This window comes from Harpia harpyja, chromosome 20 (genome assembly GCF_026419915.1).
Source record: "Harpia harpyja isolate bHarHar1 chromosome 20, bHarHar1 primary haplotype, whole genome shotgun sequence".
Taxonomy (NCBI): domain Eukaryota; kingdom Metazoa; phylum Chordata; class Aves; order Accipitriformes; family Accipitridae; genus Harpia; species Harpia harpyja.
This window is the reverse complement of record NC_068959.1, coordinates 2,288,916-2,301,835: the sequence shown is the minus strand read 5'-3', so window position 1 is coordinate 2,301,835 and position 12,920 is coordinate 2,288,916. Positions and strand designations below refer to the sequence as shown.

Below are 12,920 nucleotides of genomic sequence, written 5' to 3'. Positions count from 1 at the left end.
ATGTTCACATGATTGGTTGGTTTGTTTGTTTGTTTCCAGCTGCAAGATTTGAATTCCCAGAAGCAACAGACGTACACCATTTTGGATCTAATGAAAACCCGAAATATCCTAACTATCACAATTATGTCAGTGATTCTTTGGTAAGCAAGTGTGGTTCAGGAGTATGTAAGCACAAAAGCAGCAAAACAATTAAAAACTGTTCTTTGAACACTAAGGTATTCTGAAGAGATACAGACAAAACCAGCTCAAAACCCATGACCTGCTGGCTGAAGCAACAAAATTCTGGTTATGTGGGTTCTTAATTTCAGTAATGGTCTAGAAACACATCTGGATTGTTATTTCTTTCTGAAACAGTCAGGCATACCCTGAAGTGATCAAGAATCAGATCAGCTGGCAATGATGCATGGGAATCCTGCCTGATACTGGGCCTTGGGGAATCCTCATCTGACTGTAATGAAGTCTTTTAAGAGGAATGAGTCATGCCCTGTCTCCTAGTCGGAGGAATACTGCCCAGGGGTCTGAACACAGTGTGCTTGACTTATGGGGTGACTCTTCTCATCTCTTTTGTGTTGTCTCTGAAAGGGATAAAGCTGCCTTTGAAGTTGTAATCTGAGATTTCCCTAGACTTTCCTGCTAGCTACTGTCTACCTGCCATCTTCAGCTTGGTTTTGCACTAGCTGAAGCCATACTTTATGCTCAATTTGATTAAATGGTTGTCATTTTCCTTTACTGGAAATCTCAGTGAGGCTGTAATGGCTCAGAAGAGAGAAAATAGAGAGAGTAACTTACAGCCTGCCAGAGGCTGCAAAAGTGAGGTTTAGTTAGTGCATGTACCTACAGTGTCCTAACCAAGAAGGTCCTTCAAGTGCTTTGAAGCTAACTAAGTCTGTTTGCTGCCTTTTTGAACAATGTTCCTGTGCTTTAGTGAGGCAAAGCCTTGGAGTTGAGTCCACTGAGCTGCCAGTGGATACAAGCTGATGTGGCTTTTGGGGTCAAGGGATGACTTGGCTAATATTTGAGCCAGATTCCCTTGCCTGTCACCAAGCACAGAGCTACAAATACACTGAGAAAGGAACTTGAGCAGAAAACAGCTCAAAAAAGAAAAGTAATGTTGGTTCTTTGCAAAATTTCAATACAGTTTCCATATACTGCTGTCTTGCCTCCAAGTCCAATTCCTGACTCTGACCTTTAATCGGAAGTGAGCTAGAGAATTGAGACTGCCCTACCTCTAATCTGCATGGAGTAGATCAGTAGCGAATTCCTAGGCACAGCCAATTTTGCGTGTGGTTGTAGAAATCAAATGCAAAACCTGTTTGAACAGCATTTCTGGTACAACAAAGCATCTGAGAGAAACAGTGTGATGTGGCAGTACGTAATCCATTCCATATGCTGAAGGGCTGCTGAAGGGCTTTTTACCACATGATAAATGAAGTTTTACAATAGGCAGGAAGAGTCAAACATGTGCAACTGACTTACACAATCTTACCTTCTCTTGAAGAAAAGTATTCAGTTGATTTGGGCAATTTTTCCACTATTTTTACCTTGCATGTCAGTTGCCTAGCCTCCTTTTAATTAATTTCCCAAAATATAAAGCATTTTGTGCTGACTCACAGCAATGTTTTCCAACCCATAGTATACGGATGGCATATTCTGCGTTATGAATTGAAAGATCTCCTAAAAGAAGCTCTGTAAAAGAGGATGGCTGCAGATAGCAATATATCACTTTTACATATTGCTGAATGTTTTGTTAATTTTGAGTAAGTAGCAGGACTTTAAACTAATCCCTTTGCTGGTTTTGCATCAGGGAGGAGGAAGCTGGGCTTCTCGCCACCCTGGGATGTGTAAATACCCCTAAAGTTTTCCTAGAAAATGTATAACTGTATCAACGTTTACCAATGAGATAAGCTAAGGCAAACTGCTACTGAAAGTGAGTTCCAGCAAGCACAGTTTATTGTGTATAAAAATAAGTCCTAGGAGCACAGGGCTGGGCGTATTGCATGGTGTTGTGGAAGACACTGCATTACTACTTTTGAGAAGAACAGCTTTAGCTGGCAGGGCACACACAGCAGCGGGGGGTTACCCTCAGCTGTGTGACTTCATACTTCCTCGGGTACACTAGGTAACTTATTTTAAGCAATTGGACGGTGAAGGCTCTTCCCATGTGAAGTGAGGAGGAGGAAGAGCCAATCTTTTGACAGTGATCCACTTTGTCCTGTGCAGTGATTTTGCTCCAGGTTCTGTTATAACGTAGATGCTGAAGGAGATGAAGTGCTGAGTGCTCAGTGCCTCACTGTTGCACCTGGACACATCCTGATCCAATGCCCCTTATTTCCTTGTTTACCATGTGTTACTTGTTGGTGAAGCATAACCTTCTCTTCCCAGCATCTCCCAAGACACGACAGGATTTGTCTCTGAGGCCAGTTGTGTGTTTCCCTTGATCGTGTGGAAGCCAGCTCTTGTCTGGCAGCGACACAATTAAGATGGCAGCATTCCCAGCCACCAAGCTCTGTCCTGCTGCACTGACCAACCCAGGCACCGAGCCATGCAGATGTGACTTGGATGCTGCCCAGCCAGCTTGGGGCATGGCAGAGAAAATCCCGGATTGTTCGGGTCTGCCAGGATGCCATACTCTTCCTCTCTGACTTTATATGCAAAGCATGGAGGGTTATGACTCAGAAACAATGTTCTCCACCCAGAACTCCCTGGTAAACGTAATGAAAAGCTACTGTAGGCTTCAGCAGCGCTAAAATTCAGTAGTCCAAACTTTCAAGCTAAGGCTGTAACTGCTAGTGGTAGGAATTGCTGTATCACTGCATTGTGGATGATCATCACTTACCTCCCAGGGGTGACCTGAAATATGGAGGCATACATGAGAAGTAGTCCGCCCCTCTCCATCAGCACGACTAACAGAGACAAATGAGTTGTCTAAAAGTGACAAAGACTCGGAGCTTTCTTGCAAGGTCTGAACAAGAGTGGGATGGACAGTTGCAAAGTTACGCAATGGCATCAGAAAAGTGGGATGAACTCTATAGCTGCAGGACCATCCAGCACCTATGACCGTGGGCTCATAGGCCTGTGCTTCAGCAAGGCTAGAAACAGCTCTGGTGTTACCTAATTGTGTTAATGCTGAATAGGGTATTATTAATTTTTTTTTTAAATATATATTTTTTTTTTAAATTCAAGAGCAACTTGAAAGATAAAAAGCATCAGCACTGTTAATTGTTATCTTGCTGTTTCTGAAGTCAGCACTTTAGCCGCTTCAGCGGTGAACGAATCTGGCAGATGCTGAATTTACCTTACATAGTGATTTCTGTGCTTAACAGAGATGTAGAAGAGGTTCGTTGCAATCTCAGGAAGAAGAGAAATTTGTGTGATCCTGTTATTCTGCTTCTTTCAGGATGATAATCTCTGTTGGTTATTTTGGACTTTCTCTTGACACGCCTAACTTGCATGGAGACGTCTATGTGAACTGCTTCCTCTCAGCAGTGATTGAAGTTCCAGCCTACGTTATTTCCTGGCTGCTGCTTCGAAATCTCCCTCGACGGTATTCAATGGCTGCTGCGTTATTCTTGGGAGGCTGTGTTCTTCTCTTCATTCAGCTGGTGCCTTCACGTATGGAATCGTTAGTTGATCTCAAATATGTATGATAGGTGAAGTGCAGTACTATGCACTGGGCAGATGTGGAGGAAAAGTGTCACGAGGGGACTAAATATTAGTCTATTATTTTCTATTAATTTCCTATCTTTGCCCCTTTTCCTTGGTTCTCAGTGCTGCTGCACAAGGAGCTCACACAGCATGTCAATTCAGATGCATTTTTAAAGGTGGATCATTGGCTTTGTGATCTTTTGGGATTAGCATTGTAGTCCAGTTTTGCCTTTAATGTACATCCCTGACAAGGTGCCCTTGCAAGGGCCAAGTGAAAAACGAGGACTAGACCAACCAGAATTTGGTAAGTGGAGCTTACTAAGAGGCTGCAGAACTTACTTCCCAAACAGCGGTCAATGACTGTCTCTTTATGGCTTGTTTAAACAGTTATATTCAAGGGAGTCATTGTGGAAGCATTTTTGATAAGCAAAGATGCTTGTACTGAGTTAGTGCTGACAGTTAAAATAATGTTTGGCAACTGGAAAAGAGGACAAAATAACACTTACTGGGCATCAAACCATATGTATCTTTAGGCCAGTTAGATTAATAGGGTTATGCACTCATTACTGAATATGATGGGGAGGATGGTCATGTTGCTTAGCACTTGTTTACAAATCAAAGAATAAACAAAAGAGAATGCGCAAGAACTGCCTTGCATATTTTATACAGATAATATATGTTGCATTCTCTTTTTTTTTTTTCCTCCTGTCCTTTGAGTCAATTGGACACTGATACAATCTGTTCTGATTTTCACACCTAACTGTCCCAGTTAAAGTCAATCCAGGTTCCTACAATTAAATTATTGACTTTTAGCTAGGAATGTTAATGAGAAACCAGAGCAGGAAACCAAAAATAACTTGTTTCAAATGTTTAGCTTTGTTTGCTTTATTAAAAAGGGATATATGGCATTGTTTGCAATAGCAGAGACCTGACTGCTGAAATCTGAGAGGACCTCTTCAGTTCTTGTTCTGTTCTCCTTGTTTTTTGCTTGACAGGAAGCCCCATGCTCAAGAGGAAATGAAAATGTTGAGTCCTAGTAATTTAAAAAAAAAAAAAAAAAAAGTTGCCCATGCTTGTAGACATGCACAGGTCAAAAAGACACCAGATATTGGCATTAATTAGGCAGGAGTTACACAAACACAATGGAATTAAGAGATACCATGAATTGTCAGAGCTTTGTTGAAGTCTTTACTGTGTTTTAATTTCAGATATTCGTGCACTATCTATTCTACTGGTGATGTTAGGGAAATTCGGGATCACATCTGCCTTTTCAATGGTTTATGTTTACACGGCTGAGCTCTACCCAACAGTAGTGAGAAATATGGGCGTTGGAGCAAGTTCCATGGCCTCTAGACTGGGCAGTATCCTCTCACCTTACTTCGTTTACCTTGGTAAGTTAACTACTCTGTGCGTGTGCGGGGAGATGCTGGTGGTTGGAAAGCAATGCTTTTTACCCAGATCAGTGTCCTGCCTCTGTGGGTCGTTGGGCTTTTCTACTGGTCTCTGTTTCCACGTCCAGGTGTCTTGTGAAACTGCAGGTAAAAATGGGGTCTCGACATCTCTGAGGAGTGGTCATAATGTAGAGAAATTGTGTTTTGTGCCCAGTTGAAGAGGTGCTCTGAAGCCTCACAATCTTGCAGACTCAATAGGGACAGCTCTTACAGCTATTGTTTTGCAGTCTCTTGAGTTCCTAAAACCACGTTGATAAAAACATACGCTTTCAATGCCAGGCAGCGAGTGGTTTGTTTTTTACTGCAAGCATAATCTTGCACACATAAAGCCCTGTACCTAGGTACAACCGTTATCAGAGACTTAGAGCTGATGCTAGCTTTTTTATTTTATTTTTTTTAAATTCTGCTAGGTGCCTATGATCGATTCCTGCCTTACATCCTGATGGGGAGTCTGACTGTGCTATCAGGAATTCTGACTTTATTTCTGCCAGAAAGCTATGGTATGCCTCTTCCGGACACAATTGAGCAAATGCTGTTGGTGAAAGGGTAAGTGTCACCTTCTGGTCTTAACACATCTGTTCTCTATTCTGAGAAGAGGAGTGGACTCGCCTAGGTATTGCCAGAGGGAGGGGCTGGTTTCAGTAGTGTAGTTAGTGCTCTGCGTAAGATAGAAGAGCTTGGCTCGAATCCTGGTCCTTCTTCCCTAGTGTGTATGTTCTTATGTACATCTCTCGGCTCCAAATTTATCATTTTACTCTGAGGATTGAATAAAAGTACATGAGGAATGCATTTGTAAAAGTCTATTGCTTTATAAAGGTATAAGGACACTTTTGTGGGTTATAATCTATCTTTCTAGGTTCTGAAAGTCATATAAGTACTGGTGAAGGACTGAACTCTTCCAATTTAGTTCAGCTGACCTAAAAAGGCATTGAGAGCGTTAGGCCTTTTGCCGCAGCTCTGACTGAAGATGGCACATAAGCGTACACCTGGTGTAAGAAAGGGACCTGTCCAACTGAAGTCAACATGATATTAAAATTAGGAGACTGTAATGTCAAGTAGGGCTCAGGATAGCAAAGATTTTTTTTCTCTGTTCTCTCATCTATTTTTTTAAGTTACTTTCTTTTTTCTTTCTTTTCTTTTCCTTTTTTTTTTTTCCCCCAGATTAGAATACAGGCCTGCATCTAGTAGCACAAGGGATTCCAAGGAGGAAGAAGAAAATCCAGAGATTTGTAAAAGCACGGCTTTTTGATGGAACTCCTCTGTACTTCCTGGTGGACTGAAACTTAAATGGACTTTTCTTCTAAAATTCATTCTAGAAAGGGCTAGTGGCAGCACTTTGTTTCCTCTAATTTTAACCTTATTTATTAATTTAAACACTGTGTTCCGTACATTCTCTTTTTATATGAACATAAATACTGTATGGCCTTCAATGAGATTTTTCAGCCACAGTTGTTGTAATGCAGTCGCACCATGGAACGGTATCTGATCGATCCTTTGTAACTTTAAGCATATGGTTCAGCTGAAAGATACTTGAAAATGAGTTCAGGGGCTGGCAGGGGTACCTGGATTCCTCAGTGAACCTTCTCCAGAGCTAATGCACATCAAGAAGTAAAAATTGCCAGAAAAAGCTGCTAATTGGTTTTGATTCCTTGACTTCTGTCTCTGGACAGGAAACTTATTTATTATAGTGAAGGCTATAAGAACATGCCTCTCTGTGATCTTACTCAAATGACTTTGCACATGCTGAATTTGATACCAAATTCAGAAAGATGCAAAGAAAGATTTTGAGAATTAATTCTAACTTGATACATTTAAACTCAATGTAGGTTGAAAGGGTTGTCTTGCACAAAGTATTCGTAGCACTGAAATTTTGCTCACAAAATTCACTTGATTCCAATGCTGCCTGTACCTGTATGGTAAAGCTGTTTACATCTGACCCTGGATGTGGCCTCCTTCCAGGCCATATTTATTTTAAATGATGCAAACGGTTTCATCTGTGTGTGGAAGGAGCGGTATTAGTTTGGGGTTCTTCCCTTTTGATGTGTGGTGCAAGTTTTATGTCTAAATTGTTTTAACGTCTTTTGTGCAATTTGGAGGACAGAAACGATTCTCCTGTCTTTGTTCTGTGCTTTTCATGCACATGCACATACACACGCACACAACTAATGTATTTTAGAGACAAATTTTTGTGTTAATCTATGCCACTGCATTGACCTCATGGTGGAATGTACTGAGAGCAAAATTCAGAAGGTATTTTTGACCACTGGTTCTCGATTTCTCAAGTGCCAACTGTACGATTGCTGTGAGGTCTGTTATTTCACTTAACTTATGTAATCAGTGAATTGTTTTCAAATTGTTTGAAAAAAAACCCACAAAAAAAATCTTGTTGACAGTATGCCAAGAAATTGTTCCTTGGGACGTGGAAGCACCCTTGGCATTACCTGTGTTTCTTTAAATACATACAGTATATCCATACACCCAGTCTCGTTTGTGCTATTCTGATTATACCTTGACAGATGTGAGTGGTGAAAGATTTCTCTCTTGTGGCGCTTGTTTGTGTTTTGTTCTGTCTTGTAGAGACTTAATAAGCAGAACCTAAACCTTCGTAGCCAAAGCTGTCAGGGGCCTTACTCTCTGCTGCAGCAGCTGGTTGTGGAAGTTTTGCATTTTCCTACTGTATTTAAATACATAGGTGGCATCGGCTGATTCTAGGCTTTTGTTAACCAATACCCCATATCCTGTCCTTGGTAACTGGCTCCAGTAGTCGGACTGATGGGTGCCCTCCAGCCTGCTTGTCCTAGAAACAAGAAAGTAGAAAACACTGTACAGACTATAGTGGTTTGGTTTGTTCAAACTCTTCCTACCAGTGTCTTGGGCTTTAGGGTTTGCTCCACTTTCCCTGCATTTTCTCACCTACTTGTTTAGTATTTTAATTTCTGCATGGAGCAGGAAGTTAGCTAATGTTACCAGGTCAGAGAACGATACCGAAAAACATAGTTTTGTCGTACCATCAGTTCTTCCGAGGGAAGAAATCTGAACGTTTGGGCAGGTTCCGTGTCACTCCTGTTAGGTTGACAGGCCCTCGCTAGGCAGGTTTAAAACGCAGTGTGTGATTTGAAGCTAGTGCGAAAATTGAGAATCTGGATTTTGCAAGCCTCGCTGCACATCAAGTAATAGCCTTGACATGAGCAAATACGTGTCAGGAGAGTGCATGTAACAGCCGGTCTCCCTTGCCCGAAAGACATGATACAGTTTGTCAGGCTTACCACCTTTTTTGAAATATTCACTGCAAACATAAGGGTATGTTCTAAAACTTGGTATAGATATTTTTCTTTGTCAACCTTATTTCTAGGAACTGGAACATGTAGAAGCAGCTTCTTTTCTGTGTGTTGTAGAAGAATTATCTGATAACCGCAGGAATCTGAGGCAAAACTCATTCGGCTGCAACTTCCTTGTAATGAATTTGCCAATGTAAACAACTGTGTCCCATAAGTCTCTTCCTGTGAAATGTTTCAGAAAATATCCTGAAATGTAAGATACGTGCTTGCCTGATACATGAACCAGTATGGAAATTCCTGTCCTGAAGTGCAGAGTTCATTTAATGTCTGATTTAGCTGGAATTTCTTAGCCATTGTTTTATCCAGGTACGTGCCTTGACAGTGAGACTTTTGTTCTTGAATATTTAAATATTCTGATGTTTACTAAAGTTTTTTGTGGGGCTTTTTGTTGTTGTTGTTCTTTAGGGGTTTTTTTAATCCAGACAAATTGGGGAATTTCCTGGTTATGACTACTACTAAAAAACGCAATGGCAATCTCTTTGTGTCAGAAAAATACTTTTTTTTCCCTTGCTTATATTTTTAAAAACAGAAAGGATGAGTCAGAAATGTAGAATATATTTAATACAGCATACTGCGTTAATTTGTGTTTACTTTTTTTATCCTACTCTTTTCAAGCTTGTCTCTAACACAAGGAGCTTGTTCTAGTGGGTAGGCAGAATCCAGCTAATAGGCATTTCCAAAAGAAATTGAGGGAATATTTTAATATAGGTAGCTGATCTGATCTCTGCAAATAACATGAGGATGAAAGGACCTGATCCAGTCGTTGGCAAATCTTAAGAGTGGCATCAGTGCTGGCAACAGTAAGACTTTTAGCACTAAGTGTGGCTACGGATATACCTGCAGAATAAAGCACTGCTGCTGCACTGTGCCTTGGCTTTGAAAGGTGTCTGCCGAGTGCCACGTTTTCAGACATGGCCGATCCTAGATAATGTGTGGTTTCATTAATAGACGTGTTGGCACATCACTCTGCGTTATGCTGATGCAAAGCAGGATTGGGACTGACTTTCTGAGACTCTGCTGTGAACAGACCGCTTCATAACTTGCATTTTTGAGACACGTTTCACTCACCTCTGCGGAGCTGTTGTGTGAGTGTCATGAAATGAGTGAAGGTCCACGTCGGAGACGCTTCTCTCGGCCTCGTGGTGGAGAGGTGAAGTCACGCACAGATTGTCCCTTCTGGAAAGAGTTGATGGTTTTTAGTACCAGTATTGGGATGCACCTAAACACCGGTCTTGCCTTGTGTGCTGGCTCATGGGGCAGGAGCTGTTCTGCTGCTCTCTGGGAAAGCCAGTGCTTTTGCTCCCGTTATCCTCAAAGTAGTAGCGAGTGACACTTTGTAAGGGGAAAGGACAGAGTTTGCCTTTGAAAGAGCAGTTGTGGTAAACCTGTGAGCTCCTTGTACCGCGGAGGAAGATAATACAGACTTTGACATTCAGGCTAACCTTAACCTGGGAAATACTGAATGGTTTTGGTGCCCATAACCTGTATTACAGCAGCAATACAGGTTATACAAAATTATCTGGTGAGGCAAAATTCTCTGTTGCTAGAGAACAATGCACACTACAGTATCTTCAGCAAGGAAAACAGCATATGGCCTTGAGCTGGGAACTAGGATCCCTTCCTTTCCAGCTCTTAGACTGACTTCTTTCATCATCTCGGGCATGTTGCATAATCCTGTGACTTCAGTTTCTTTGCTTTCAGGTGGAAATACCATTAACTCAAAAGGTACCCTAATTTCTTGGGATGTTCATGCTCCACAGTCTGTATTTGTTAGATTCTCTGTTCGACTCGCCTGATGGTTAATGTAATGCTTGCATGAGCATCATCTAGTATTTCCTCTTTCAGAAGCAGGCAACTTCAGATGACTTCTGACACTATTTTTGTTAGGAGGTGTGAACACCTCCTGTCCTGTTTCCAAGTTACAGTGTGGCAGAAGAAAACACAGGGAGGTGGTGCATTGCCCGGTGAATTGCACTGCAGTAAGTCAAGCCAAGGACTGGGTTTTGAATGCTTAATCATATTACTTTAATTGCACAGCCCCTTTGTAGTTCTACAAGAAACTGCCTGCAGCGTGCCACCTGTGAAGGCGGGCATTATTGAACATTTTCACCATGCACCTAACTACATTGTAAAAATACGGTTCTTTTCAGAGGACTTTCATTTTGATATATGACGATATTAATACTGTATTGCTGATCTCATGGAATTCAAGATTAACGTGAGTTATACCCATCTCTGCTTTACAGCTGGTTTTGTTTTATAGTCTCTTTATAGGGCTTTTCTTTTTAACGCTCTCCAGGGACCTGCGCACGTGAGCACAGCAAGCACGCAAGGAAACTGATGGGACTGTCTCTGTGAATAAATACCTATTTCAGTATTTGTAGAATAGAACCTTAACCCTGGCATTTGTAAACGGTTTTCTTAAAGTATAGAATTGGCTCAGGCACCATAATGCCTGCCTTACAAATGCCTTTGGGGGCACTTTAAACTAGTAATGGCCACAGCCTTGTATACAGAAAGATACAGAAATTTCTTCTAAGAATGTAAATATTCCTACCTGTAACTAAATTGATTCTTATCCTAGTTTTTTATAGAAAAATGCTGTTCTTTGTAAAATTCAGAATAAAATCGTATCTGGAATTATCTTTAAAATGAAGTATTCTCTAATTTTTTTACATCTTTATGTTTTAAGGTGTTTTGTATAGCAGAGCTACTTCTTTTTTTTTTTGTGATCTTGTAGGCTTTACCTTGATTAATCTTGTATTATAAATAATGACTTTTTTCCCATAATTTTTTTTTTTAAATATTTGTTCTAAGGAAGGAGGTGGTCTTCATAACTTGACTGCTGTCTGTGGCTGCTGTCCATGGGAGAGGTGAATGGGAGGTGGGTGCTGGAGCAGCAGCGTGGGCACTTGCTTCGTCTCCTCCCTGCGGAGAGGCTGCAGAGAACGATCTGTTGAAAGGTCATCTTGTGGGTCCTGTTCTCATGGAGCGTTTTCCAAATGTCAGCAGCACAGAGAACCAGTAATTCAACATTTATTTAGAAATGGCACGTTATTGAAAAATTGCAAGGAGTTTCTCTAAGGTGCTACTTAAATGTTTCTGGCAAAACTGTATGGGAGTCTTCACGTGGCCTGAGACAACAAGCAGTGCAAACGTCATTGCTAGCTTCAGTCTCCGGGGTTTTGTGGGGTTCCCCCAGATGTGCTACATTAAGCTGTATGCGTGTAGATAAGCAGAAGTACCACGGGCAAGCTGAGTTTGATATACTAAGAGGTTTAAGAAACAATTTAGGGACTCTGCCTATCACTGCCTGGTTTTTCTTACTCAGTAATTAGCATTTAGCCCATCTCGTACGTGGTACATGCAGGTCTAGTTTATCTGTAAAAATCTTCACCCATCTTGTGAAGAAATAGCTCCTCTGAGTTTGGACCAACCTCCACAAACTATCTTTAAAACCTGGATCACTTCTATTCTTCTAGTGCATTTTCTTACTTCCTTTTAAATAAATGCAGTGAAACAGTAAGGAAGTATGAAGATGAGGTAATGGGGCAGCAGGAATTTACTTAAGATGTTTACAGAAGTAAATACTTGGCTGACTGTTTACAAATAAACCCCTGCTGTCCCTAGCCTGAATTGCTAAATTTAATCCTTCAGGGAAGGGTGGAGACAAGACCAGCAGAAAGGGAGAAGAACCCCTTCCCCAGCAGAAGGTCGGTTGGAGAGCCGCTTCCCAGTTTGCTTTCAAGAAACCCACCCGTGTCTGAAAGGACCACCAGGCAGGCATTCCTCTCTTGGACGGGCACACGGTGCAGCAGGGTTTGCCCTGGGCAGCACAGGGGATGCGATTCCCCCTGTGGCAGGCAATGTGTGAAAGCTTGGTTGTGGGTTATTTTTTTGGTTTTGTTCTTTTTTTCTTTAAAATCAATGAAGCGGTGCAGAAACCTTGAGATGTGAAGAGAAATGGATACCTTTAAGACAAAGCTCCTACACTGTAGAAGAGATGTGACTTTTATTTCAGAGGGGTCACAAGCATCTTTGTGTGATGAGATTTGTGTTCAGGGCTGTCTGCCTCTCCTGTGGGAAGAAGCGCTGTCCTGAGCAGCTGTGATAGCAGAGGGAATAGTATGTTTTGCTCTCATACATTTGGAGAAGTCCAGGGCTGTGACTTGGGTAAAGCAGGACTCCAGGATTTTTGAGGATTGAATACATCATGAAATACACTTTCCTCTCTCTGCATCCATCAATCTAAATGAGTCTTCCTGAGTTCCCTATTTTCCCCTTCAATTCTGTCAAGGATAAAAGTTACAATAGTCTCGTAGAGGTGCAGAGATCTGAGCTGTGCACAAGGTGTGTCACCCAGGGGATCTCTCGGCAGCCAGGAACAGATCTCAAGTCAGGGTCTGAAACTTTACAAAGGGCGAGTGCCAGGACTAAACCCAGCCCCGAGGTGTGCGCCTCCCGGTATTGCAGAGGCAATTAGCAG

The 12,920-nt window shown here is 41.6% G+C and overlaps 1 protein-coding gene across 2 annotated transcripts in view; it reads left to right on the top strand.

The window, feature by feature from the left end:
• The window catches only part of LOC128154963 (solute carrier family 22 member 5-like), a 30,779-nt gene extending 19,693 nt beyond the window's left edge, over positions 1 to 11,086 (top strand). Inside the window, exons 6-10 of one of the 2 annotated variants that reach the window (XM_052816315.1) lie at positions 40 to 140; positions 3,398 to 3,612; positions 4,854 to 5,036; positions 5,507 to 5,642; positions 6,258 to 11,086. In XM_052816315.1, the coding sequence (XP_052672275.1) occupies positions 40 to 140; positions 3,398 to 3,612; positions 4,854 to 5,036; positions 5,507 to 5,642; positions 6,258 to 6,345 (723 nt within the window). In that variant the 3' untranslated portion in view covers positions 6,346 to 11,086. The remainder of the gene's footprint in view (positions 1 to 39; positions 141 to 3,397; positions 3,613 to 4,853; positions 5,037 to 5,506; positions 5,643 to 6,257) is intronic. The other variant, XM_052816317.1, reaches the window with a different exon arrangement.
• Positions 11,087 to 12,920: the final 1,834 nt, after the last annotated feature.